The following is a 27,855-nucleotide window of genomic DNA, read 5'->3' as shown; positions in this document are numbered from 1 at the left end:
TCAGCATGCAGGACACTTTATTTACTTTGACTTCTCCACATCATTTTCCTTCACTGGTCAGGGAATGCGAGATGTGGGGAGGACTGGTTGAAGTCAAAGGCACTTTGAATGTTAACTGGGTTAAAAGGAGGTCGGTGTGAAAGGGACAAGCCTGCTTCAAAGGCTTAGAAAGGCTGTGCCCAGGAAATCTGGCCTCATTCAGCTGTACCTTCCCCTGCAGGCGCCACTGGGCCCAGGCCTTCTACTGTCTGCCCCCCTCACCCCCCAACCCCCAACATCTTCAGGACCGGCTGGCTCACACTGCCCGGCCATGCATCCCAACCTGAACTCGTGTGAAGTTCTGTGCTCACAAAAGACAAATGTGGCCCAAGCACAGGGAGAGGGTATGCCTGCAGCCTTAGGCAACAATTCCATGCTGTAGTGAGGCTCAGGTCTCGAGCCCACTGGACTCCAGGACTAATGCCCTGTGAGCCTGACCTGACTACGGAACCCTCGGAACCCTCGGGGCAGTGTTTGCTCTTGAGAATCTCCTGTGCACCACAGAGAGAAAGAAGAGGAAGTGGTGGTCTGCACAGCTGGAGCCTAGGGACTGTTCAGAGCTCTGTAGTCAGAGGGAGTTTCAATCCTCTCAGACTCTGAGCCAAGGACAGAGACAGTCTGTGAGAGCAAACAGGATGCTGGTTCCCAGGAGGGCTGTCCCCAAGGCTGCAGCTTTGGGCTCCTCGGCCTCGGATTCTATCGCTTCTTCTTCGTCTCCTTCTTCGGCCTCTTGTTGGTGGAAGCAATGGCAGCCTTGGGCTTCTTCGGCCCCTCTGCACTTCTGGGCTCAGACTGTTCTGCCTCCTGTGTGGTGATTAAAAAAACAGAGCACTGTTTAGAGGAATCCAGCTTGACCAACGGGATTCTGTCAACTAACGCACACCAGAGAGACACAGGGAAGGCTTAGTACCCAGACCAGGTACATGGCACTGGGTGCCATCTGGGCTCCTTTACCTTTCAGTCTAGTGGCTTGTGGGACTTCAGTCCCATGCTTTATGTGTAAGATGGGGACGGTGACAGACACCTGGGAGCAGTGTGTGTGTGTGAGGTCACAGGAAGCACCAGCAGGGCTGGTGGCTCCCAGTGGCTGTCAGGATGTCTCAAGCTAGGACAGTATTAGTGAGGCTTGGCTGTGGGCCCGTTACTGTGGCTGGCACTTCTGGTGATTGTTCATCCTCAGGTTTTGAGCTGGGGAGTGGAGAAGGCAGTGGGCAGGTGGGTTATCACTGTGTGCTACAGCGGCTGGTGGAGGTCCCCTGGGGGAGGTCAGAGGCAGCCTTGGGCAAGAACCCCAGGTTCTCAGCAACTGGGACAGATCTGCTCTGTTTCATACCCCGGGATGCGCCCTCATAAAATTTGGTTGGAACAAAGGTTTTGCTGCTGAAAAAAGAAAGTTCAAAGCTGCAGATCTGGGTCTGTCCTCACCGGGAGATAAATAAGCTGAGCCCCCGGAAGGCGCAGGCCACCCCAGGCCACTCGAGGCCACTCTGCTCACAGCAGGGCAGGACCTGGAATGGCAGCTCCTGTGTGGTTTTCCTCTCATCTGGTGATAACCTGAAGAGTGTTGTGGCCCCGAAGGACGCCAAAAGCAGGTTAGTCCAGGGGACGCCAGGCACAGCCTGGGCTTTGTCTTTAAGCTGCACTTGGTCTGCAGTGTTTATTCTTAAAATTCCATGTCAGGGTGAGGGTGTGGGGTGTGGCATGGTGGCTCAGCAGGGAAAGGTGTAGCAAGCCCAAAGGTCTCACATAGTTCGAGAGAACTGACTCCGAAAGCTGTGTTGTCCTCTGACCACCAAGTGCACGTAGCACGCATGACTCCATCCAACAATAAACATATAAATAAATGCAATAAATGAAACAAGCAAACAAGTGAAATTAAAACAATGCATGCCAGGCTGGTGAGATGGCTCAGGAGTAAACAGCATTCGGCGTGCAGTTCAGTTTCCAGAGTCTCCATGAAGGCGGAAGGAAAACCTAACTCCATGATCGTCCTCACTTCCCCACGTGCTCTGTGGCTCCTATGTGCTCGCTTCACACATCACACACACATCTTCACTCAAACAGAAAACACTTATACACAGCTGCACACAGAGACACACACAAACATAACACCACACACACTCACACACCTACATAGACACCTGCACACTCATACACACTTGCACACATATACACAAACAGAAACACACACACACTCTCCCATGCAGACTCACATACATAACACACACACAGTCTGATACATACACAAATTTTCAGACATACATACACTATCTACAAAAACACACAAAAATAAAGTTTTAAAATATTCAAGATCCATGCCAGCTGGGTGACCTCCCATGAAATGTGGACTCCTGGATCCTCCTGGGTTCTTTACATATACAGTGATGGCAGCTCTGTGTCCCCTTGTAGTGCTATGACTCAACAGCACTGTCCTGTATTCAGGGCCGACACCCCAAGGTACTAGCACAGTATTGGGGAAGGTCTGCCTGCCTCCGACTCCTGATACAAGGTTCTACTGGGTAGCCTTGGCTGGAACTTAACATGTGAAAGGTTGCTGCTTGTTTTGCCCCTTGATATATTTTTTCAAATTGTTATGAGATTTATTAATTTCGTTTTGTATGTGTGTTGCCGGTATGTATGTATGTCTATCATATGTGTTCTCACTATCTAGAGGTCAGAAAAAGATATTGGAGTCCCTGGAACTGGTGCTACAGATAGCCATGAGCCACCATGTGGGTGCTGGGAACTGAACCCAGGTCCTCTGCAAGCAAAGCAAGTGATGAGCTATCTCTCCAGCCTCCAAACCTCTTGATCTTTATTTAAAGTAGAAAAATTAAAAAGCAGACTAAAGCTACCTCCTAGCTCTGGAAGACAAAGAGGTTCCCCTGTTGTGGTGGTTTGAATATGCTTGGCCCAGGGAGTGGCCCTACTAGTAGGTGTGGCCTAGTTAGAATATGTGTGTTACTGTGGGCTTGGGCTTTAGCTGCCTAGAAGCCAGTCTTCTCCTAGTAGCCTTCAGATGAAGATGTAGAACTCTCACCTCATCCTGCACTGTTCCTGCCTGGACACCACCATGCTCCTGCCTTGTGAACCTGTAAGCCAGTCCCAGTAAATGTTGTCCTTATGATGGGCGGTGGTGGCGCATGCCTTTAATCCCAGTATTTGGGAGGCAGAGGCAGGCAGATTTCTGAGTTTGAGGCCAGCCTGGTCTACAAAGTGAGTTCCAGGACAGCCAGGGCTACACAGAGAAACCCTGTCTCGAAAAAAAAAAAAAGAATGTTGTCCTTATAAGGTTGCCTTAGTCTGTTCACAACAGTAGAACCCTAACTAAGACATCTGTGTTGAACTCACTGAGCCCAGGTTCTAGCTCATTTTATTTCCTGGCATTACCTGAGACCCCAGGACCCAGCCTCCTTCCTGCAAGGGGAGGAACTGCAGCTCAGGGAATGGCCCTGTGGGTGTTAGGAGAAGGTTTCAGGACTGGAGCTCACATCCCCCAGCTGCTGAGCCTCCTCCTGTAGACGGCAATAGTGCCCAAAGTTCCCCAACACTGTTATGTAACTTGGCCAAGAAAACAAAACAAAACAACAAAGCCAAGCCTCAGAAGAGTGGCTGTCAACTGCACACCCCTGTAGAGTCCATTGGGCAGGCTCATGCTTAAGGCAAACCCAGCAGGATATGATGTCTATGTCACTGGGGGCCTTGGAGCAGAGAGCTGCGCATTATAGCACCTGCACACATCGTGGAAGCCGGCTGCCTCTAGGTGCCCTGGGCAGAACTAAGACATACACCAGAGAGCTTACTGAGGCCTGTCCAGGTCTCCAGGATGGAGCTGCTACTCTGTGCTCAAGCCTATGGCAATAGGGGCTGGTACAGTGGCCTAGTGGCTGTCCTGTGCTGCTTCATGCTACAAAGCTTCTTTCTGCCTAGTCCCTTTTGGCTCTGAGACTCCACCCCTATTCAACTACACACCAGATAACTAGTATGGGCATATCCCAATTAATTCCTTCCAATTCAACCATCCCAGGTCACATGGCATCTTTCCTAGAGGCCCAGCCTTCCTCCAGCAGGAAGGGTGACCTGGGTCCCAATGGTTCACCTTCCACTGTTCTGCAACAGGTCTCAGAGCTTGCTGACCCAACCTTCTCTCTGTCTTGACTCAGCCTCTCTCTAGCATCTGAGCCTCACTCCTTCCCATTCAGCCTGTCCCTGCCCTACCTCCGCCTCTGCTCACTCCTGTACCTGACAAAGGATGCTTCCCAGGTGCAGGTCTCTCCACGGTTCCCCACCCTAAGTCTCCCCAGGGCCTCCTACCATCTACTGCCTCATGCCCCATACCTGGGAAGGCAGCTGACACAGCCTAACAGGACCATGGTCAGGCAGCAGGGCTTCCCAGGAGCACCCTCTGTTCCTGCCCAGCTCCCCACCCTGTGGCTTGGCTACTCTTAAGAACATACTCCTGGGGTTGGGCTCAGTGGTTAAGAGCACTCGCTGCTCTTACAGTGAACTCAGGTCCAGTTCCCAGCATCAGTGTGGTAGCTCACAATCACTTGTATGTAACTCCAATTTCAGGGGATCTGATATCCTTTTCTGGCCTCTGAAGGGAATACTTAACCTGCATGCAGGGAAACTATCCAAACACAGAAAGCAACAAAATAGCAACAGATCCTACTTCTAAAGACTGCCCAGCCTTCCTTCTCTGCTGTGTTCCTTTACGGAAGTGCCCAGCTACTTTAAAATACCACCAACACTCTACCACAGACATGTGTGCTGTGTGTATGGTGTATGCATGTGCATGCGTATGTATGTAGGTATGTGCGTACACATGTTTGTGGAGGCCAGGGGCTGACGCTGGATGTCTTCCTTCATTGCATGTCACCTTTAAGGTGACAAGTTCTCATGTCTGTCTCACCCAGCTAGCCATCTGCAGGGCAGTGGCTCCGTGAACGAGTGAGCGAATGCGGTGAAGGAGCGGCAGGGCCTCTTGGTTCCTATGAGCTCAGGGCCCAGCAATTTTCACATCCAATACCTACAGCCTCCAGTGTTGCTACCAGTCACACCATGGCCACACAGGCCACAGCAGTCACACCAGCAGTAGTCACACCAGCACAGCAGACACAGCAGTCACACCCCTGCCATAGTAGCCCCAACACTGCTGGAGGTTAGCAAGTCAGGCCCTGTGCCACTCATCTAGACAAAGTGCCAGGATGGGCCTCAGGCTGTAAACACAGGGGACAGCACCCAGACACCTCAAGTCTGAAGCAATTGAGAAAAAGAAGAAGCCTCCGATGCCAGGCGTTTCCTGGGTCCATGGAGGTGTCTCTTGTGGACACAACCCTATCTATAATGAGGTGGCAAGAGAGCAGATCACCAGGTCAGACAATTGCTGCTATTAACCAGGCCCGGGGAACAGAGTCTGCCAGTGTCGGACTGTCTCCATTGTGCGGCTCTACATGGCTGTGCGCCCGATTCAACACTGTCATTCATTCTTCCCTTGAAACAGTCCAGGGAAGCAAAAGCAGCACTGTGCTCAGGCCCCGCCTAGGAACCGCCTAGGAACCGGTGCATTAGCCCCGCCCCACAGGGAGCTTCCTCTTATGGCTCTGCCGAGATTAGGACTGCACAGGACTGGACCACTCTGCCTCAGGCTGGAGCTCTGTCCTTTCCCACTGGGTCATTCCTGCCCAAGAACCCCGGCAGGTCAGGGGCTAAAATGGCCTTGTAGATAGAGACGGAGCAGGGCAGTGGACAACCCACCAGATGAAATGGGGGTGGAGGCTGTCCACAGGGCTTAACTACGCCAACAGAGACACAGCATCCAAGACACTTGGCAGGTAAGTGGAACTGTGTTAGAAAAAACCACCTGGGCGGGGCGCCTGGGGAGATAGCTCAGCTAGTAAAGTGCTTTCTGTAGTAGCATAGGGACCTGAGTTCAGATCCCCAGTACCTGTGTAAGGAGTGGGGCGTGGCAGCACACACCCGCTATCCTGGCTTAGGGAGGCAAAGCCAAGATGTCTCGGGTAGCTGAACTGCTGGGCTCCATGCTCAGTGAGAGGACTCATCTCGAAAACACAACATGAATGGAGCTGGGAGAAGCCTCCGTTGGCCAAGAGCTGATCTCGGCAGAGGACCTGGGCTGGGTTCCCAGCACTCATTGTCTGTAACTCATTCTAGGAGATATGATGTTTTCTTCTAGCCTGTATGAACACTGTACACATATGGTGTGCAGACATACACACAGACAAAACATTCTTATACATAAAAAAAAAACAAGATGAAAACTAGTTAAAAAAAAAAAACAAGATGAAAACTAGTTAAGAAAATCAAAACATGATGACCAGTTGAGAAAGACAACTGACATTTACCTGGGCTTCCACCTGCAGATCCACATGAGTGTGTGCACACGCACGGACGCACGCACACCACAAAACAGCCTCAGAAGCTCATTTGCACGCACACCACAAAACAGCCTCAGAAGCTCATTCTAGACACACTTTGACAACACTCTCTAGGTCTCTCCCACTGGTTAGTCTGTGGCTGCCGTGCATCTAGCCTCCCTATGAGCTGGCCCGCACTCGATCCTGGTGGTTGTGGGAGCATGCATGACGCCTTCGCTCTGCTCACTACACATTATCTCAGGGACATGTCATTAAGTAAAGCACACCTGCCTCCAAGCCAGCTCCTCCCAAGCTGCAACCCCATGCCAGTAGAACCAGAGGTGGTTCTGTGAGCCAGTCCCTGGATGCCAGGACCGGGGATATGTTGTTCAAGTTAACTATATAGTTATGGTGGCCCTGATGGCACAGAACTTTTCAAGGGGCTCTGGCACTCTAGACCATCGATCCAGAGCTCAGGGAAGGGCTTTTAGATCTCCAAACACTACAGGCTTCAGGTTCTCTGTGGGTAGCACATTAAATGCCACCAAATTCACTATACAAAGGTGAGCTCCCTAGGGGAGCACGTGGTCAAGTAGAGCCTCTGTGAGATTTGTAAAGTGACCTAGCAAGGGAATGGCTCTGAGCTATAAACCCTGGCGACAGGGATGCTGACAGTAACTATGTTCCCTGCTCAGCACAGGGCATGAGAAGGAAGCCAGTACCTTGGGAAAAGCAAGAGCTGGAGAGACAGATAGTTCCAAAGACTCTAAGCTTCCAAGTCCACTAGGCCTGAGATCCCCAGTTCCCCAAGCTAATGAGCCAATACCAGTCTGTGCGGGGAAGCTACAGGCCGCTGAGTTCTCATCAACACAACAGACCTGGACAGAGATGTATGTAAGAATGCAGAGTCGTTCACCTGCTAGGTATTGGCAGCTAGCTAGTTGCTGAGATGGCACAGGAATAGTCAAGATTAGCTCAGCCAACATTTAAACTCATGGTGAGCTGCCAGATGCGCTCTTACTGTCTGCTCCACAAGTCACTGAACAGAGCCAGGACCTACTGACTCAAGACCAACTGATTTTACATTCTGTGCAGAAGCTGATCCAAAAGACGTCTGGTGGGGGAGGGGCAAGCTCTGGTCAGAGAGGGCAGAGGGAGCAGCCTCCCACACACCTTCACTATTCTTTAAGACGGAGTCCCATTGTGCAATCCTGGAAGTTGCTATGTACACCAGGCTAGCCGCACACTCACAGGATGTAAGTGTTCTGCCTTGAGGTACAGGAAAGATGTGCCCCAGCATCTAAGTGCCTCTGCCCCAGCATGTCTGGCTCACTGCCCTTTAAGGTGCTGCATCTCACCTAGAAAAACCCACACAGACCTCCCCAGAGCAACACCCAGTGAGCTTACAGATGTCATCACAGGCCCCAGAAGCCTAAGTCAGCTCTGCTAGAACCCCTCTGAAGAGGGAGGGAGGCTTGGGCCTGGCAGAGATGGCGAGCAGAACCTGATTGCCTCTCGTTTCTGGGGGTTTACAGAAGCTCCTCAGGACTCCAGCTTTTGGAGGAAGAGATCTCCACTCCTCAATCCCAGCCATCACTCTGCAGCGCCAATCCCCTGCCCACTGCTGTCCCCAGCAGGCCAGCCATACAGTTCCTTCCAGAGGCCTTTCAACCAGACCAAGCAGGAAGACAGCCTCCTTGGGATGCTGTAGCTGAAAGAGATGAATCCTGGGAGCTGTCACCTCACCACAGGGTCATGGAGCAGAGGAAGCAGGCCCTGGTGAGAGCCTTGGAAGACAGAGGGACAGAGGGGCAAAGGGGAGGCAGAGGGCACCTTAGGAGTTCCAGGTTCCCACCCCAGCAGTCACCACATATCAGTCAATCTACAGTGCACAAAAACTTCAAGTACAGTAGGTAAGCAAGGGCAAGGTCAGGCCTTGCTGGAATCTTAATTTCTTTGCAGAGCCCAGCAACTCCTAAGTTTCAAGTAAGCGTGCTAATAGAAGCTGGGTGTGGTGGGACACACTGAGAATCCTAGCTGCTGAAGGAGGCAAAGGCAGAAGGATCACAGTACAAAGTCATCCTTGGATACACAGCAAGTTCAGGGCCAGGTGGGCTAGGGCCAGTCGGGGCTACAGGAGAGTAGTGCCAGTTCAAAACAGTGACTTCCCAACGCACTCACACACACATGCATGTATGCACACTCTCCATTACTCCAAGGTCTTTATTCTAACTTCTCCTAGCTTTTCCTTTCCCAACTTGTTTGGCTGGGTTTTGTTGTTGTTATTTTTTTCCAAAGAGGGTTTCTCCATGTAGCCCTGACTATCCAGAACTAGCTCTGTAGACCAGGCTGGCCTTGAACTTAGAGATCTGCCTACTTTTCCTCCTGGGTGCTGGGATTAAAGTCATACACTACCACCACTCAGCTCCCTTCACAACTTGTGATATCAAGCTATCATTTCAAACTTAACCTGTCCTCCTCTTCAGGGAATTGAAGGGCTAGACAAGTGATACCTATTAGTTTCATTTGGGCATGTTGCAAACAGTGATCTAAGACTCTGAAGAAGAGACTCAGTGTCTCGGTCTTAGACAGTTAAGGGCTACAAAAACTCCCCAGATGGCCCAGCCAGGTACAGAACCACAGAGCAAGGATACTCCCAGTCCCTGGCTCATGGGCAAACATCGACAATCAATCTCTTCCCTCTAAAGCCTAGAAGCTATCTCAGAATCCTTTTTATTTTATTTTCCTTTTGAGATAGGGTCTCACCACATACCTGTAGCTGGCCACATAGACCAGGCTGGCCTTGAACTCAGAGATCGCCTGCCTCTGCGCTCAGAGTGCTGACTAAAGGCATGCGCCACTATGTGTAGCCTAAATCTTATTACCTTTATTTATTGTGTGTGTGTACACATGTGACATTGTGAAGGTCAGGGACAACTTTATGGAGTCTTCTCTTCTTGCACCATAGGTTCTGGAACTGGCAAAGGCGTGGGGCCTTTACACACTGGTCACCAGTGACCCTCGGATCCTTTTTTACCATGCTCCATATAATCAAACTTGGCCTGCGTTTGCTGTCTTGTCTGAGTCTAAGGACCTGTTAACTCATATTTTTTTAAATTCAGCCTTCAGTAAAATACTCGGGTTGTGTGGTCTTGGCCTTAGTCAGGAGCAAATAAATGTTTTCTTAGGTCTTAGCTTAATAGGGTGCCAATGGGAAAACCTTTCCATCTGGCTTAGGATTCCAGAGGCCTGGCTTGCATTGGCCAATGGATTCTTGTCTCTCCTCTGAAAAGGAAGGGGGTGGTGTGGGAAGCATTTATATGTGTTTTTTTTTTTTTCTCTCTCTCCTGATTAGCCTCCAAAGAGCTTTCAGATAATCTCTTAAGTATTGAAGCGCTGAAGGCATAAACCATTGTAAGAAATCAGCTTATTGGAAAACAGCAAAGACATTCTTTTGCTTTTTAAAGGCTTTCCCATCATCTGGAGCCAAAAATATTATCTTCTGACCCAAAAAGCCCCTAATAAACCTTGTGTCTATATGCCGCAAGAGGACAGTTTTGCCTTAAGCAACCAGCACAGAGCAGCCCTTCACCCCACTCTGCCCCTCCCCACCTCTGTAGCATCCAAGCACCTCCCTGCTGCCCTCAGGCTGTGAGGAGCCTCTACAAGCTGCCCCTACTTTCCCAGGCTCCCTTCCTCCCTTAGACCTCCTTTGTCCCTCAGTTAAAGCCCCCTTCCTCCACCCCAAAGGCTGGCTGCTTGACACACACACATCCACATCCGCCTAGCCCAGACATTCACCGTAGCGCTCTCTAGTTCTTGCACACAGCTCCTCTCCTTTCCATGTGAGTAGTTATGAGTTGTAGGAGGGAGTGGAGGCTGTCTCATGGCAGCATACAGAAGAAAGTTGGTAGCAGAATCCCTAGTCCCAGGGACCATATGCTAGTCTAAGGCAGTAAATGGGTTCACAGTACTTTATTTTATCATCATCATCATCACCACTGCCACCATCCTTAACACCTACTGAAAAGGTTTTGTTTGGTTGTTTGTTTTTAATATTTAAAAGATAAGCCACGCAGTGATGGCACACGCCTTTAATCCCAGCACTTGAGAGGCAGAGGCAGGCGGATTTCTGAGTTCCAGGACAGCCAGGTCTACACAGAGAAACCCTGTCTTGAAAAACAAAAATAAATAAATAAATAATAAAAGATGTATATATTTTACTTTATGTGTACAATGATTTGTCTCCTTGTTTAAATGAATACCATGTGCATGCCTGGTAACCACAGAGATGGGAGATCAGGCTGGAAGAGGTTGCTGGATCTGCTGGAACTGGAGTTGGCTGTGAGCCACCATGTAGGTGCTAGGAACCAAACCCAGGTCCTCTGCAAGAGCAGCCAGTGCTCTTAACAGCTGAGCCACGTCTCCAGCCCCAGTTTTTTGTTGTTTAAGATTTACTTTATCTGTATTTATGTGTATGTATATTTATACGGTGCCTACAGAGGCCAGAGGAGGGTGTTGGATCCTCTGGAGCCTAAGTTGTAAGTGCTGTGAGCTGCCCAGTGTGGGTGCTGGAAGTCAAGCCTAGGTGTTTTGCAGGAACAGCAGCCACCCTAACTGAACCATCTCTCCAGTCCCCTAGCAAGCTCTTCTTAAAACGAAAAGGGTGGAATATAATGGCGCACTCTTTTCATCCTAGAACTTAGGAGAGAGAGGTGGGCAGATCTCTGAGTGTGAGTTCCAGACCAGTTAACACTGGCACCAGTGAGATGGCTCAGTCGGTGAAATGACCTGCCACTGGGCCGCTGGTTGCCCGGGGTTTGATCCCCAGAGTCCACACAGTAGAGAGAACCATCCCTGTGAGTCACTCTCTGACCTCTACCCAGACACACATGCATTTACAAAGACAGCTAGAACAGCTCTGTATGGCGGCACACGCCTGTGGCGACTGCAGCACCTGGGAAACTGAGGCAGGAGGGCTACTATTCTCAGTTTGAGGCCAGCATGGGCCACAGTGTGAAAGCTTGTCTCAGCAAAACAGAACAAAGACAAGTTAACACAGTAACCATCGGTTAGGAAGGCAGCTCCCTGTGCTCCATGCCCTGGGAACTACAGGAAAGCAACAACCATTTGCTGCAAGCTGTTTATATTTAAAAGATGAGATGAGTTAAGGCTCCTTACTTGTTGGGTGATTTAAGAGGACTGTACTCCAAAAAAAATTTTTTTGCCTGTTTTTAGGAGACATGTATTAAAATTTTTAAAAAATTTCATTGGGGTGGGGGTGTTTGTCACAGTGGCAGCCAGAGAGGAACGTTCAGTTCACTTTGGGGAGCTGATTTATGAGCCCTTTGTCAACTCCTTGCTCAAAGGACCTTAGCCTGCTCTATGTCTTCCCTGAGAGCCTGTGGGATAGCTCCAAAGCCTCTGCTCACTTCAAAGGGTTAAGAACAATACGCGGAACCCGGCTTCCTCTCCTAGCTCTACCTAGCTCTCCAAATAAAACAAGTTATCGTCCCCTTCCTGGAGATCCAGTGCAGCTTCAGCAGGGGCAGCTAATGACAATAAGTTTGTCACTTATGATACCCACAGCATGTCCTGGCGAGGACTGGGGTCAGGCACCGTGCTCTTAAAAGTGTGCTGTGACTACAGGCGGAAGAAGTCCTATGGTGACATCCACAAAATAGCCCAAACGCATGGTGGACGGAACCAGCACAGGCCACGGCTTGCCCATGCTGGAGCCCCCCAAGCTCCGCCCTTTGTCCTGTTTATGTGTGCGTGAGAATGTGCACATATGTATGTGGTATGTGGTATGTATGTGCATCCACGTGCATGTGCAGAGACTAGAAGAGACACTAAGCCAGGAGCTTGCTATTGTTCAGCTGGGTCAGTGGCAGACAAGCCCTAGTATTCTGCCTGTCTCACCCACCCAGGGCTGGGTCACGTGCACTTAGCCATGTGGATGCTAAGGACCCAAATTGAGGTCCTCAGGTTGCACAGCAAGCACTTTACTACTGAGCCATTCCCATATCCCTACTGCAGACAGTGTCTATGCAGCCCAAATCGGCCCTGAATTTGCTGGAATCACGGGTGTGTGCCACAGGGCCATCTCTCACTTCTGTGTCTCCCTGGGAGACTTCATGCTCTCCCACTTCAATGTCATCTGACACGTGCCCTAACGTCGTCAACTGTTTGCCCACAGTCTCCTCTTTCTACAGACACGAAGACCCACCTGTTGACTTGACAGACCACCCAGATGCCTTGAAGGCACCTTTTTCAATATGTAATTTATTTTGTATTATGTTCATTGGTGTTTTGTCCATATGTCTGTCCGTCTGTGTGACTATAGTAGAAACTCTGGAACTGGGATTACAGACGGGTGTGAGCTGCCATGTGGGTGTTAGGAATTGAATCCAGGTCCTCTGGAAGAGCAGCCGGTGCTCCCTGAGCCATCTCTCCAGCCCCTTAAAGGCACTTTTTAAAAACTTGAAACCTGGTGCTCCTCTCCCCCTGGCCCCACGCCACACCTGCTCCTGTCACTTAGTTCCCCACTGCACCAGGACCCACTGTGTAAGCAGGAGCTTCAGACACGACAAGCCTTGAGATGGGCAGCCTCCACGATGTGCTGTGCATTAAGAAACAGCCGGCCGGCGTGACATATGCCTTTAATCCCAGCACTCAACAGAGACCACAGGACTACAAACACACGTATACTCATATATATACAACACTCAAGCATTTATTTGGGTTAAAAAACAACAATGAATCAAAACGATAAAGATGAATCTTAGTAATAAAAATGGTTCCCTATGGGAGGAAGCAGGGAGTGGTGGGGGCATAATGAGATTAAAGGAAGCTTCTATGAATGTACCTTATTATACAGGTTGAAAGCGTTATATATAAACATTTTATAAGATTTCAAAAACAAGTTAGAAAGAAAAATCTCTAGAAATTAAAAACAAGTTGTAGCCGGGCGTGGTGGCGCACGCCTTTAATCCCAGCACACGGGAGGCAGAGGCAGGTGGATTTCTGAGTTCAAGGCCAGCCTGGTCTACAAAGTAAGTTCCAGGACAGCCAGGGCTACACAGAGAAACCCTGTCTCGAAAAACCAAAAAAAAAAAAAAAAAAAAAAAAAAAAAACAACAACAACAACAACAAGTTGTAGCAAAAGCACCTAGTGTTTTCCAGAGTGGTGGGAGCCACGGAGAAGAGACTGAGAGCACCATTCTCACGACAATCTCCTGCAGGAATGCAACCCCAGGTCAAAACAAACCCTCACCTTCCCGCCTGAGTCTCTGGCAGAGCTAATCAAACACTGTAGGTGTGTAACCTGCCCGCGTGGATGGTCCCTGCTGGCATGCCAGCACTGGGCACTGGGATCTCTAACAGCGCCCCTCATCCCATGGTTCTGAGAGTGCACTGTGCCTAACCTATTAAGCAACGTGGCTTATGCTGGACACCTGCTCTCTGCAAGTCTGAAACTGGAGTGTATTGTAGGTAAAAAGTGCTTATATAACCAATCCCTAATAAAAAGCCTTGTAGGCAAGGGCTATAGCTCGAGTGTAGAACACTTGCCTCTCAGTAAGTGATGCCCTAGATCTAATGCCCGATACTGTCACAGAAAAAGAAAACTGTTAGCTTAGGGCCATACTTATAGGGTGCAGATGTTACTCATTTGGTAGAGGGCTTGCCTAGCATGCTTGAGGCCCTGGGTTTAGTTCCAAACACCCCATAAACTAGGTGTGGTGCACATGTCTAACATTCCATCATTAGGGATACAGAATCAGGAAGAGCAGGAATTTAAGCCAACCTCTGTTATACGATATCGTCTCGAACAACTGAAACGCACACACAGCCTGGACATAGAGTCTCTAGGGCGTCCCTAGCTAGACAGTGCCCTTGCTGTTGGACATCTGTGTGGCTCCAGTCAGGGCACTTTTGGACTTGGGTCAGTTTCTCTACAGCTTTATCCTGTGCCTTCTCTATCGCCTTTCACTGTGGTAACCACAGTTGTGAGGTGGCTTTGGTGACCTCCAACATAGCAGGACAGAACAAATTAGTCATTTTGTTAATCTTTCTATAAAATAAGACTGCCAATATAAGCCAAAGGTATAACTTTAGAACTGGCAAGATATCTCAGTGGCCAAGGCACTTGCAGCCCATCCTAACAACCCGAGTTCAATCCCAGAGACCCTCGTGGTCCAACCCCTGACGGCCGTCCTCTGACCTCCATCCACAGTGGCAAACACACTCACTCACACACCAACTAACTAAAACAAATGTGAAAAATGTTTTAAGATTCAATTATAAACTCAAAATAAAAACACCTGAGACTTCAGTTTGAATTTAAATACCCAGTATGAATTCTAATTCTTTCCACTGAGATAGAGTCTCACCGTAGTCCAAATTGGCCTGCAATTTACTGGAGTCTAGGCTGCCCTCAAACTTACAGCAATCCTCCGGCTTTAGCTTCCTGCGTGCTGTAATTGTAGGTGTGAGCTATTACACCTGGTGCAACTTCTTTTTAAAAAAAACGTTTTGTGGCTGAGTGTGTTGGCACACACTTGCTACTGCAGCACTGGGGGGCTGAAGTGGGAGAAGAGTGAGTTCAAGGACAGTTCGGGCTTCAACGGAGACCCTATCTCAGTATCAAAACAAAGAATAAAACCCAGGTCAGTGGAACGGTTCACACGGTAAAGGTGACTGCTGCCAAGACTGACAAACTGAGTTCTATCCCTGGAACCCCCATGGTGGAAGGAGAGAACCAACTCCCCAAAGTTGTCTGACCTCCACACAGGCTTACACACACACACACACACACTCTCTCTCTCCCATGAACAAACAAACAAATAAATAAGTGTAATTTAGAAATTAAAACGGGACTAAAGAGATGGCCTAGCAGTTCAGAGTACTTGTTGCTACTGCAGAGGACCTGGGTTCAATTCCCAGCAACCACATGATGGCTCCCAACAATCACAGACGGCATCTGAACATGCGCAAGCAAAATATTCACACATATAATGTGAAAATGAAAAATATTTAAATTTTTACTCAAATTTTTATAATTTGATGTTTATCAAATAGAGGGCTCACTGGTTAAGAGTACTCAGTGCTCTTCCAAGAGGACCTGGGTTCAGTTCCCAGCACTCACATCAGGCAGCTCACTGAACTTCAGCTAGTAACACAAAGGTCCTCACTGAGTGACTGAAGCTAGCACTGCAGAGGGGAACACTGAACCTCAGTGGTGAGCAGCAGTGGATGCTACAGTCATTTAGGACAAAGACTTCAGGACCAGTGAGACCACCTAAGCTCAGTGCACAGGAGCCAGACAGCATGATCCTAACCTCAGCTGTGAAGCAGGAAGTCCATAGCACCAGTCATGATGGGCGCATCAATGACTGCATGACCTTAGGTGCCCGTATGGAACTTCCTGTGGGAACAGCAGCCACACAGAGAAATGACCTTCCAAATCCCCAATTTTGGGAGATAGGATCTCACTATCCAGCCCAGACTGGCCTTGAACTCACGACCCTCCTGCCTTGGTCTAAGTTGTGACTACAAGCATGAATCATTAAGTACTGTTGTATATGCACATCCCTCCCAAAGACTAGACATTCCTTGAAGGCAGAGACCACATCTCTTAGCAGTCTGACGCACAAGAGTAGCTAATGAAAGTCTTACCAGAAGCTTCACATGATGGCTCAGACTCGTAATCCCAGGAGGCTACCTCAAGTCTAAAGCCACCTAGAGTCTGTCTCAAAAGAAAGTAAAATAAACTGGGCGTGGTGGCACACACCTTTAATCCCAGAGAATTAATCTGCAGAGGCAGGCAGATTTCTGAGTTCAAGGCCAACCTGGTCTACAAAGTGAGTTCCAGGACAGCCAGGGCTACACAGAGAAACCCTGTCTCGAAAAAACAACAAAATAATAATAATAAAAATAAATAAATAAATAAAGTAAAATAAAATAAAGAGCTTAATAAAAACCTAGCATTCAGGACTCATGGAAATTGAGTTTGAGGCCAGCCCTAGGTTATATAATAAAAATTTGCCTCGGGCTGGAGAGATTGCTCAATGGTTAAGAGCACTGACTGCTCTTCCAGAGGTCCTGAGTTCGATTCCCAGAAACCACATGGTTGGCTCACAGCCATCTGTAATGGGATCCGGTGCCCTCTTCTGGTGTGTCTGTGACCTCATCCATCAGGTGGTCTTCCAGGAAGCAAGTTAACTTGACAGGGGCCACACAGCCCCTGCCCATCTTGTCTGTGGCGATTCTCCTGCCACAGGAATCCAGCCTGCCATCTAGAAAGCTGAGGTCCCAGGGAAGGACTTACCGCCTCGTGGGACTTGGGAATGGGTACGATGATGGCCAGGACACAGATGAGCTGGAAGATGGCTCCCAGGAAGAGTCCATACCGCAGGAGGTTCTCCAAGAAGGTGGGCTCAGGCACCTCGGGAGGTGAGAAGCCCAGGTCGGAGGCCATGGCCCAAGGCACCACTGCCAGGCGCCTCGAGATTCACCACTCTCCAGCACCAGCTTCTAAGGGAGAGAGTGAATGTCAGGTTTCTCCATGTGATCTTTGAGAGACTCCACTTGTGTACATGCATATGCTACAGGCACACATACGCAAGACCAGGAAGCAACTTGAGAGAGGCAGAAACATCCTTGGATCTAATTGGAGAATATGTGCACAATAAACCATCCATTCAACTTTGTAAATGTTTGATGTTTTCTGAATATAAAGCTAGTAAAAATAAATAAGCAAATGCAAAAATCTCCCAACGTTTTTTTTTTTTTTTTTTTTTTTNTCACTTTGTAGACCAGGCTGGCCTCGAACTCAGAAATCCGCCTGCCTCTGCCTCCCGAGTGCTGGGATTAAAGGCGTGCGCCACCACGCCCGGCTCCCAACGTTTTTATAAAGACCTGCACATCTCTGTATTTTGCTCTGTTTTGCTTGTGAGATAGTGTCTCACTCATCTCGGGCTGGCCTGGAGCTTGCTATTATGCCAGGATGGCCATGAGCTTCTCTGATCTGTTTCTGCCCTAAGTGCTGGGGCTGGAACCCAGGGCCTCACAAATGCTGAGCAAGCACCCTACCAGCTCAGAAACACCAACTATCTAGCTAACTTTGTCTATTCATTCACCTCGTGATGTAACACTTGGGGATACCAAAGACTGAAGAAAAAGTGACAGACTAATGCCTGCTCTCAAAGCTCTGCTCTGAATGCAGGCAGACAGCAGACCACAGAGCCAGGCTGCAGGGGGAGAGAAACTGTTCGGGAGACGGTTGATCTCATCTGGGGTGGGAGGGGAGACCTCTGTGGACGCCACGGGTCTTATAAAAGTAAACAGAGATGAGAACAGGGCAGAAGTAGAGTGACTCACACTTATAATCTGAGGGAAGAATATTCTAGATAGAAAGAAAAGCAGACTCCAGGGTGGGAAAGGGACCCACATGGCCAGAAAGGGAAACTGGAAGATGCGGAGATGGGATGGAACATAAACAAACCTTGGAAGACCCAGCCCCGTTTAACTTGACCAAGTAAAAAGTAAAGCAGGGAAAAGCGCTAAGTTCTAAATTACTTATTGTTGCTGTTATTTTATTTATTTATTTACCTTTTGGTTTTTTGTTTTGTTTTCCAAGACAGTCTCTTTAAGTTGCCCTGGCTACCCTGGAACTCAGATCTGGCTCCCTTCCTGACTGTGACTCCCACAAGATGGCATGCAGATGTGCCTTACCGGGCTCTAAACTACAGGACTGAATGGAGAGACACAGTGATAAGGGAAAGCCCAGCCCATACTCAAAAGCTGAGAGATAGGTAACAGGGAGACCAGCCAGCCTCAGCTCACCTCTCCTCTCACCAGCCCTCTCCTAGTCTCTTTTTTAAATACAGGGTTTCTCTGTGTAGCCCTGGCTATCCCAGAACTTCCTCAGTAGACCAGGCTAGCCTAGATCTGCCTGCTGAGTGCTGGGATTAAAGGCTTTTGCCACCACCACCTGGCTCCTATTCCACTTAAAAAAAAAAGATTTATTTTTATTTTATGTGCATTGGTGTTTTGTCTGCATATATGTCTGTCAGATCCCCTGTAAGTGGAGTTATAGACAACTGTGAGTTGAACCCTGGTCCTCTGGAAGAATAGCCTGTGTGTGCTCTTAACTACTAAGGTATCTCTCCAGCCCCATCCTCTTCCACTCTTAAGACCCTGGTGACGCTGGAAGAACTGCCTGTGGCTCTCCAAGAACCCTGAGCCCTCCATGAAGCTGCGATCTGCCCAGAGCAGCCATCCACCCATGCCTGCTATTCAAAACCCTATTCTAACTCCAAGCCTGAGCACAAGGGTCACCCTCCCCATCAGACCTTTGTGTCATCCTCCCCCTTTGCCTCTTTTTTTTTTTTTTTTAAGATTTATTTATTTATTATATGTAAGTACACTGTAGCTGTCCTCAGACACTCCAGAAGAGGGCGCCAGATCTCGTTATAGATGGTTGTGAGCCACCATGTGGTTGCTGGGATTTGAACTCTGGACCTTGGGAAGAGCAGTCGGGTGCTCTTACCCACTGAGCCATCTCACCAGCCCCCCCCTTTGCCTCTTTATCATGGCATCTACAAATGGCTTCCTTTTGCCACCCCAAAAATAAAGGGACAAATGCATTGTGGTATTGGTTGTCACAGATGTCACAGTGTGCCATCCCACACAATCCCCAGGGAACTCTGAGCCACACAATGCAGTGCTCATGATCCACATGTGGCCCCAAGTGTGGCTGGTCTGAGCTGATTGACAGTTAAGTTAAATACAGACAAATCTTAAGATTTATTATGAACGAATGTAAACAATCTCATCAATAAGGTTTATGTTGATTATATGATGAAGTAGCACGCTGTCAAATTACTAAAACTAATTTAACTTAATTTGAAAAAAAGTTGGAGAACTTATTTCATGTTGTCAAAATTTACTAGAAAACTAAGGTAATCAAAGCAGAGCTACTGACATGAGAACAGACGGACAGACAGACAGAGAACTCCAAATAAACATTCACAGGCAGGAGAGGACTTTAAACAAGTGCTACCAAGAAACAGTGTCCACACACAAACACAAACCAACTTGTACTTCATACAAAGATTAATTCAAACGGGCCCAAGATCTAAATTTCAGAGTCCAAACTATAAAATCATTAGGAGACTCTTGGGGGAAATCTCTATGGTACTGGGTTTGGCAGTGGTTTCTGGGATGTGACATCAAAGGCACAAGTTACAAAAGAAAGGAGTCAATTAAACTCCACAAAAAGATCAAGACCTTTTGTTCACAGAGGACTTTCCTCAGAGAGTGAAAGGCAGCCCAGAGAATGGATGGAGACATTCGTGAGTCAGACTGACGGTAAAGGTCTGGCATTGGCATTCCAATAGACAAAGAACTTCCACACGGCAACAATAAAACAGAGCATGGGTGGAGAGAGGGTTCAGCTGGCTAAGGCACCTGCCACCTTCAAGCCTCACAACCTGAATTTGATCCCTGGCACCGCATGATGGAAGGAAAGAACAGACTCCCAAAAGCTGTCTTCTGACCATCAGGTACATGCTGTAGCGAGTGTTGTGATCATAAAAGGAGAAAGAGCTTTAAGAATATGTTCTATCTGGGTGTGGGGGAAGGGGATGCCCTGGCGGGCCTATGAGGAGGCATCCTCGCCCCCTAAGAGACCAGCCACAGGACGGTATGGTATAGAACAGTTTATTTAGGGCATGGGGAGGGGAGTTAACAGAATAGTAGAGGCAGAGAAAGGCAGAGAGGAGAGAAGTAGAGGCTCCATGACCACCTGGAGAGAGGGAGGAAGGGTGTGGGGGTGGGGAGGAGGCAATCGGGAAGCAAGAGTGTGAGAGAGAGGAGGAGGGGCCAAGCAGCCCCTTTTATAGTGGGCCAGGCCTACCTGGCTCTTGCCAGGTAACTGTGGGGATGTTTAGACAGACTACCAACAGCAAGTGTGCCTCTGACCCCTAAAAATCAGCATAAAAACAAACTAAATAAGTGGGGGGGGGGGGGGCAGCCAGTTAAAGTCTGCAACCCCAGTAGTCAGCGGGAAGNTGAGCTCACAGACAGCCTGTGCTACACAAACTTCCAGTGTGGGCAAAACCAGGAGGGTTTTGGTGACAAGTCTCCGTGGGTAAAGTCACCCGATGCCAAGCCCGACGGCCTGATTTTGATCTTGGATAGACTTGATGGAAGCCCAGAACCAACTGTCACAAGTTTCACACACACACACACACACACAGTGGGGTTTAAAATGAAAAAAAAAAAAAAAAGTATACCAAGAAGCACAGGTGGGCACCAAGCATCAGTAAAACAACTGTGGAGAAACTGGAAGCTGTGTGCATTGCTGTCTTAGTTACTGCTGTATTCTGTGAAGACACACCATGACCAAGGCAACTCTTAAAACAAACTATTTAGTTGAGGGCCTGCTTACAGGTTCAGACGGCTGGTCCTTGATCATCATGGCAGCATGCAGACAGGCATAGCATCGAGGCAGTAGCTATGAGCTTTATTTAGATCCTGACCCACAGTCAGCAGGCAGAGAGTCTGGGCCTAGTGTGAGCTTCCGAAACCTCAAAGTCCCCCTCACAGTGCCTCACCTCCTCCAAAGGAGCCACATTTCAAAATCCTTCTCAAACAGTTCACCAACTGGGGACCAGGCTTTCAAACATGAGCACATGGAGGCCACTCTCCTCCAGACCCCCACAGCTGCTGATGGGGGGGCATAAGCTGGCAGAGCAGCTGTAGAAACCAATGTCCAGGTAGGATGCAGAGTTCTTGTCTAGGAGTGTGAAGAAGTTCCCGAAGTAGCCACTGATACAAAGTGGCTAATGACACAATTTATTCTTTACTTTAACACAAAACAAAATTTCACTTTTTTTTTCTATTTACTATTTATTTCATTTTACTTTTTGACACGGGTTCTCATGTAGCCTATGCTGGCCTTGAACTCCTGATCTTGCTGTCTTCAACTCCAGAACACTGAGATTACAGGCCTGTACCATCATGCCTGGCTTCCCTGCGTCTTATACTTTAAATGTAACTAACTAAGCATGCATTACTCGGTTCTATGGATGAGCCCTGTCCACCAGAAACTGTCCATGACCTTCTTCCATCTCAGCCCTGCTACTCCTCTACTTTAAATGACTTTCACAACGTGAAAAATACACAAGGGTTACAAGATGGCCAACCATGCAAACAGAGTGGGTCTCACACAAATGTTTTCGTTTTCCTGTTGACCTGGTCCCTCTGGAAGGTCATGTGCTTGGCCAGCAGGATAGCCAGGTCTCACATCAGTTCAGCTGACTCTAGGAAGCCTTTCAAAGCAGGAGCCACCCCTCACTCACTGTCCCGCCCCCCATCCTCAGAGCTGGCAGAACTTCCTCTTCCCGAGAAGGAGCTGGCTTCTGGAGAGAGCCCAGTGTCGCTGGTTCCAATAATGAATCAGGTGGGGCATGAGGCTCAAGGATACCATCTATGGTCATGCACAAGGTGCAAGGCTTGGAGGCAGGCAGACTGCTTGGAGTAGCTCCTTAGCTGGCTCTGAAGTGAAGTCCAAGGCAGCCCAGCCCAACTCCAGTGGGGGAGCTGACAAGGCTCTCCAGGGCAGCAGCCCTGTGCCAAGGCTGAAGAAAGTGTCACTCCTCCAGTGGCACCTCATAACTTACTGCCCCTGACCAGGCTTCATGCTCAAACCTGTGAAGTCTACTGAGGGCGTTGATACTCAGTCTAATGAAGTTATTATGAAGACTGGGTACTGTGACAGAAACTTCAGGAGTCAGGACACAGTGGGAGTGACAATGGGCATCTAGCTACACTGTAGCTTATCTCTTGACTTCTTAGAGAGCTGATGTCACTTTGAGCCCATCAAAAATGTTCCCAAAGCCATAATATACTTAGGCCTCTTTTTTCCTTAAGTGGTCATTAGGCCAGTGTATAAAAAGTCATAAAATGGATAATATCCTTTGTCTGAATAACTTACTTCCTAGAATTTAGATTAAGGAAATAATTAAAAAGAAAGAGCCTCCAGGTACAAAAGCAGTCTTGGCAGCACCATTCCTAACACGGGAGGCAGGAAGCGTGCAGTAGGCAGGGAGCTGGTGCATCACAGGCACCGTGGGACTTCACTGAAAGGATGGCACACCGGGCATATAAACACTGTGGTCAGGCCAGGGAGAGGTCTGGCAATGTGTTACTGACAAAAAGAAACAACTGTATCACCAGCGTGACTACTGCCCCATCTAGACCAATGTTACTGGCTAAAGACCAAGGCAGGCACTTGCACAGGATAGCTGTGGACTGGTGCTATTGTGGTCTGTCATGAAGCTTCCATTCCAGGGAGTGCTTATAGACACACACAGTACAGTGGCAGAGCTAAAAATCTGAAAACCCAAAGGAGGAGGAATGGCATGTTATGTTATGTGGGGTGGTCAGAGAAGGGCTAAGAACGTGACATTTCTGCCAAGGCAAGAAAGCAAAGGATTGCAGAGGTAATTCAGGTATATGCAAGCCCCTGAACTCACTCTCTAGCACACACACACACTCACACGCAAACACACGCCAGAACTGACTCTAAGTGAATAGAGGGAGAAATGGATCTACTGCAGTGGGGAGGAGGCTCCAGATAAGAAAAGGAAGCTACAACCCATCATTCACACGATAATACTCGAGGGTTAGAGACATCAGCATAGTGTACTTAGCTTACTATAGACACATACAGAAATAATTATAGCTGTGTACACACAGATATCATACTCTGGCCAATGAGAGAACACAGAAACTAGAGTGTCCCAGGAGCAATGACCACACCTTGTGTCCAGATCTTGGTTTCTGGGTCATTTTTTCCATAAAAGAAACCAGGGCTCCTTACAGAAGTGTTCTACACAGAATTAAATGGAAATAAACAGGATGCGCCTGGGGCAGAAAGCATGCAAGTGCTTTAAAAACAGAAAAAGCAAAACCAAACATTGCCAGGGAGTTGTCAAGAGTGGGGATTTAGCAGCTTAAGTTGGGACACAAGAATGAGAAATTCAGGGTATAAAATAAATACCGATAAGAGAGACAGATAAGCCGATGGCAGGGAACAGACACATCTTTCACATGAATCATATCTATTTATGTTGTCACTGTGCCTGTGTGTGTGCACGGTTATACCTCCACAACCTCAAACATATGCTGTACATCATGACTTCTTCCTAGAAATACAGTGTAAAAGCAGGAGAGACACTTGACTGCTCCCTGAAGCTAGGCGACCCTGGGGAACATCAACACTGTCACTTTGACCCACAACAGGCTCCTCTGACGGCCTTCCTTCTTGAAGCCTTTGGATGAGTCTGCTCACAAAAAAAAAAAAAAGATCCATCAGCAAAATAGCTGAAAAGCAATCCTCAAAACCCTCATCTGAAACAGATGAGACTGAGAAACCATCCCCGAAAGTGGGAGGAGCCCCCAGAGACGCTGCTGGACTGTGCTAGCCTGGATAGTGTTAGAAGGAAACTGGAGATCCGGACATAGAAATTCCAGTTAACGGTGCTGTACTGACACGGGCTCAGTAATTATGGCAAATGTTCTTTCCAGAAATTCACTAGTATCTCAAAATAGCCATAAAGCTAAAATTGTTTTAAAATATATTTTGAACCAGTCTCACACATTCTAGGCCGGCCTTGAACTCAGTAGGTATCAAAAGGTGATCCTGAGCCACCCACTCTACTTCCTCAGCGCTGGGATCACCATGTGAACTGTCAATCACAATTCACACAGTGCTGAGGACTGAACCCAGATAAACCATCACACATGCTAGGCAAGCCCTTTCATCTGCACTACATTCCCAGGCCTAAAATGTTAAACCACCAACATTTCAAAATAAATAACTATAGGTGTATTTAGAGATTGCAAGACTTATCAAGTACTAATTCTAAAAACGTAGACATCAAATTGGCAGATGTTTTGGGATCTCCCAATTGCTCCCCAGTGCTGTACAGACTCTGGATTGGGATCCCTGCCTCCTGATGAGAGTTTCAAAAGCTGTTCTGAGACCTCAACTAAAAAGAGGCAGAGCGCTGGAGAGATGGATAGCTCAGTGGTTAAGACAGCTCTTCCAGAGGACCTGGTTCAAGTCCCAGCAACCACATGGCAGCTCAACCTGTCTGTAACTCCAGTTCCCAGGCTTCTGACACCTTCACCCAGACAGGCATATAGGCAAGATACCAATGAAAATAAAATTAAAATAAATTATACACACACATAGAGTTGGAAGTTGGTGGACTGAAATTGCTGTGTAGACATCTTGCAAAATATGACTACTGGTCCATTTACTGTCATTTAAATTGTGAGATGCAGGGGCTGGCAAGATAGCTTAGCAGTAAAGAGCGCTGACTGCTCTATTAGAGGTTCTGAGTTCATTCCCAGTACCCACGTGGTGGCTCACAATCATCTGTACCATGATCCAATGTCTGAAGACAGCTACAGTGTACTCACATACATAAATCTTAAAACAAAACAAACAAAAAAACCCTATGAGATGCCAGAGTTGTTCTGCCTTACCCAGTGGATGCCAGATACTATGCCCAGTACTGAACCCTAATATATCGATTTCCTCTCTCCACACATACATGTGATAAAGGATACAGTCTAGGTCCCTGGGATCAAACTCATCCGGTTGTGCTGAGTGGAAGCCATAGTGCCTGCCTGATGAACAGTATGGATTTTGTGACGCATCAATAGGCTGCCTTGGACCTTCTGACAATACATGACAGGGTTGGGGGGGGGGGAGGCATTCAAGCCACAGTTATGTTGGGGGTGGCTGGGTGTCAGGGGCAGAGGGGAATAGTGGTTTGGGGAATCTGTAACAGCTAAGGACTTAAAAAAAAAAGTTCCTGAGCCGGGCATGGTAGCGCACAACTTTAATCCCAGCACTTGGGAGGCAGAGGCAGGAAGATTTCTGAGTTCGAGCCCAGCCTGGTCTACAGAGTGAGTTCCAGGACAGCCAGAGGAACCCTGTCTTGAAAAACCAAAAAAAACAAAACAAAACAAAACAAAAAAAAACCAAAACAAAACCAAAAAAAGTTCCTGTACCCACCCACCAACACTAGAAAAGGAGATATTCTGTTTGTGACAGAGTCTCACTATGAAACAAGACATGTAGACCTCTAAGGCCTTGGACTCCCAGAGTTCCCTCTGCCTCTGCTTCCCTAGTACTAGAATCAAAGACTCCTGGGGAAAGAGAAAGGATGAAGCCCTTATGCAAGTCACTTTCTATGGAAGTGTAGAAAGATGTCATACAGTTTTTACAAAGTATCAGACCACCTTGCTGGGCAGACTGGAAGGAGGACCAGTGTGGATCAATGACAGGCAGGACCTCATCCTGCCAGGACTGCTTAGCTATGCACCTCCACCTCTATTCAAGCCTAAACTCCATGACAGAATCTTGGGGAGGGACTTGGAAGCCAGAGGATGCTATTATTTGTTCCTTTTTCCAATGTGGGCACACTGAATACATCTCTTTTCTGATCTTCACTGCTAGTTATCTCATTAATTAAAATATTAGCAATCAGTAGCCAAATCTAGCTCCTTGGCACTGTCAGAGCCAAGTCTTTGACCCTAAAAACTTCAGTTAATAAAACCTTTCAAGAAGACGCTGCAGTTGCTTGGGACAGAATACAGTTTCTGTCCCAGCACTAGGGAAACAGACAGATCTCTTTGAGTTCTAAACCAGTCTGGTCTATATGCTGAATTCCAGGCCAGCCAAAACTGAAACCCTGTCTAAAAATAAAGAAATATTTTAATGGCATATTAATCTGAAGTTATTAATTCTATCAATAATGATTGCAGGGAATATGGTCCTTAAGGGATCACATGGGTGACTTTAATGCTCTGTTCCATCCGAGTATCATAGTTAATAATGGTGTCCTTTGGGGCACATAGAATTTGAAACACACTGGCAACAGTTGATGACGTCCACACTGCTGGCTCTGCATCATCACATGCCTTCCAATTCCCCACTTGCTGGCACTTCAAAACTGCCTTCATGTGTTCTTCTGCTGGGACTACAGCAGAGACCTCCACACTGGCAGTGGCTATGGAGATTTTGGTTTCAGAACGAATCCATCCCTAACCTGTGTGGCCATCTCTTACTCCCAGGAAGTGGCCTTGTGCTCTTGTTTCAGGGGAGGCCTGGCTGAAGCCTTCACATAGCCTAAGGCAGTCTTTGTCATCACAAATGCGATGCCATCTCTACCCTACCTAAGTAAACATTTACTACACACTATGGCTGTAACCTTGGCAATGTGAGGTTCAAAAACAAAACTACCACTTATTGATGTTTCAGCAAAGCTCCCATGGAGCCCTCAAATTTGCTATGCAGCCCAGAACAGAAGTATAGGCGTGCTCTGCCCCGCCCCCAGACTTAGGATGCAAGGGATAAAAACCAAGGCTTCTGCACGCTGGGTAAGCCCTCTTCCAACTCAGACAGGGTTTCTCTGTGTAGCTTTGGCTGACCTGGAACTTATTCTGTAGACCAGGCTAGCCTCCAACCCACAGAGCTCCTCCAGGATGGCCAGGGCTGCACAGAGAAACCTGTCTTGGAAAAAAAAAAAAAAAAAAAGCTGTTTAAAATAGCACCTTTTTCCAGCACCCCCAAAGGCTATCATTACTACTCCTGTGCTGATATGAGGGTTACCTGAACACAGGCAGATGTTCAATGTGACTAATGAGGGGGTAGCGTATACATAGGGATACGCCAAGCAAGATGATGACGTACGTGCAAAGCAGGAAGAGGTAAAACTTCATCGTGCTACTTTCTTAGGGCCGGGAAGTACAGTTCTGGGGTCTGAACATGGGACTCAAGCACGCTGGGTGAGTCTCCACTACTGAGCTACTCAAAACACACGAATTCAAAGCCATGCGCGGTTTGTTTCTGGAGTTTTCCACTTTCTATTTCCAGGTGTCAGGTCATTGGAACCGCAGACACGGGGGAGGCTATCGCATTCCCCGTCCCTTTCTCTGGCAGTTTTCTCTCAAGCACACACTGCACCTAAGCACTGATACGCTCCCGGCCTTCGAATCCTCCGCACAGGCCCACGGGAGCCTTTTGCGGGGAAGGAAAGTGACCGGGAGAGGAAGATAGAGATGCCCGAGGTGACACAGCCATCCAGGGCACACCCGACAAGCCAAGCCCAGGCTGGTCCCGGCGCAGGGCAGGCTGGGCCCTGGCCCTGCACAACCCTCGCGAGGGCCCCCCGTCTCCTCGGAACGCAGACTGCCTTTGCAGATAACTGTCCTCCGCAGCCCCGGAAGCCGCTGTAACCCGCAACGCCGCCCCGATACCGCCCCCCGGGCAGCCTCGGCCGGGTTATCGGAGCCTCAATACTTACCTCCGGGAACGCCGCGCCGCCGCACCGGAAGTGATCCCTCGTGACCC

General features: G+C 48.3%; 1 protein-coding gene across 2 annotated transcripts; it reads right to left on the bottom strand.

The window, feature by feature from the left end:
* On the bottom strand, positions 1 to 27,855 carry Manbal (mannosidase beta like). 2 transcript variants are annotated; one of them, XM_021155695.1, is made up of 3 exons: positions 27,809 to 27,855; positions 16,747 to 16,952; positions 1 to 843 (listed from the first exon to the last, which is right to left on the bottom strand). In XM_021155695.1, exons 2-3 carry the CDS (start codon positions 16,894 to 16,896, stop codon positions 736 to 738), a joined length of 258 nt encoding a protein of 85 aa, XP_021011354.1. In that variant the 5' UTR covers positions 16,897 to 16,952; positions 27,809 to 27,855; the 3' UTR covers positions 1 to 735. The 2 variants fall into 2 exon arrangements, with proteins under 2 accessions (XP_021011354.1, XP_029330585.1); XM_029474725.1 differs by lacking the exon at positions 27,809 to 27,855 and adding an exon at positions 26,934 to 26,953.

Source organism: Mus caroli, chromosome 2 (assembly GCF_900094665.2).
Source record: "Mus caroli chromosome 2, CAROLI_EIJ_v1.1, whole genome shotgun sequence".
NCBI classification, from domain to species: domain Eukaryota; kingdom Metazoa; phylum Chordata; class Mammalia; order Rodentia; family Muridae; genus Mus; species Mus caroli.
The sequence above is the reverse complement of the archived record's forward strand: the minus strand, read 5'-3'. Positions and strand labels throughout refer to the sequence as shown.

Bases quoted from the DNA above. Each gene is read 5' to 3' on its own strand.
- Manbal (XM_021155695.1), bottom strand. From the start codon at position 16,896: ATGGCCTCCGACCTGGGCTTCTCACCTCCCGAGGTGCCTGAGCCCACC. The intron at 844-16,746 runs GTAAGTCCTTCC...ATCACCACACAG, and splicing joins TTCCCAAGTCCCACGAGGCG to GAGGCAGAACAGTCTGAGCC.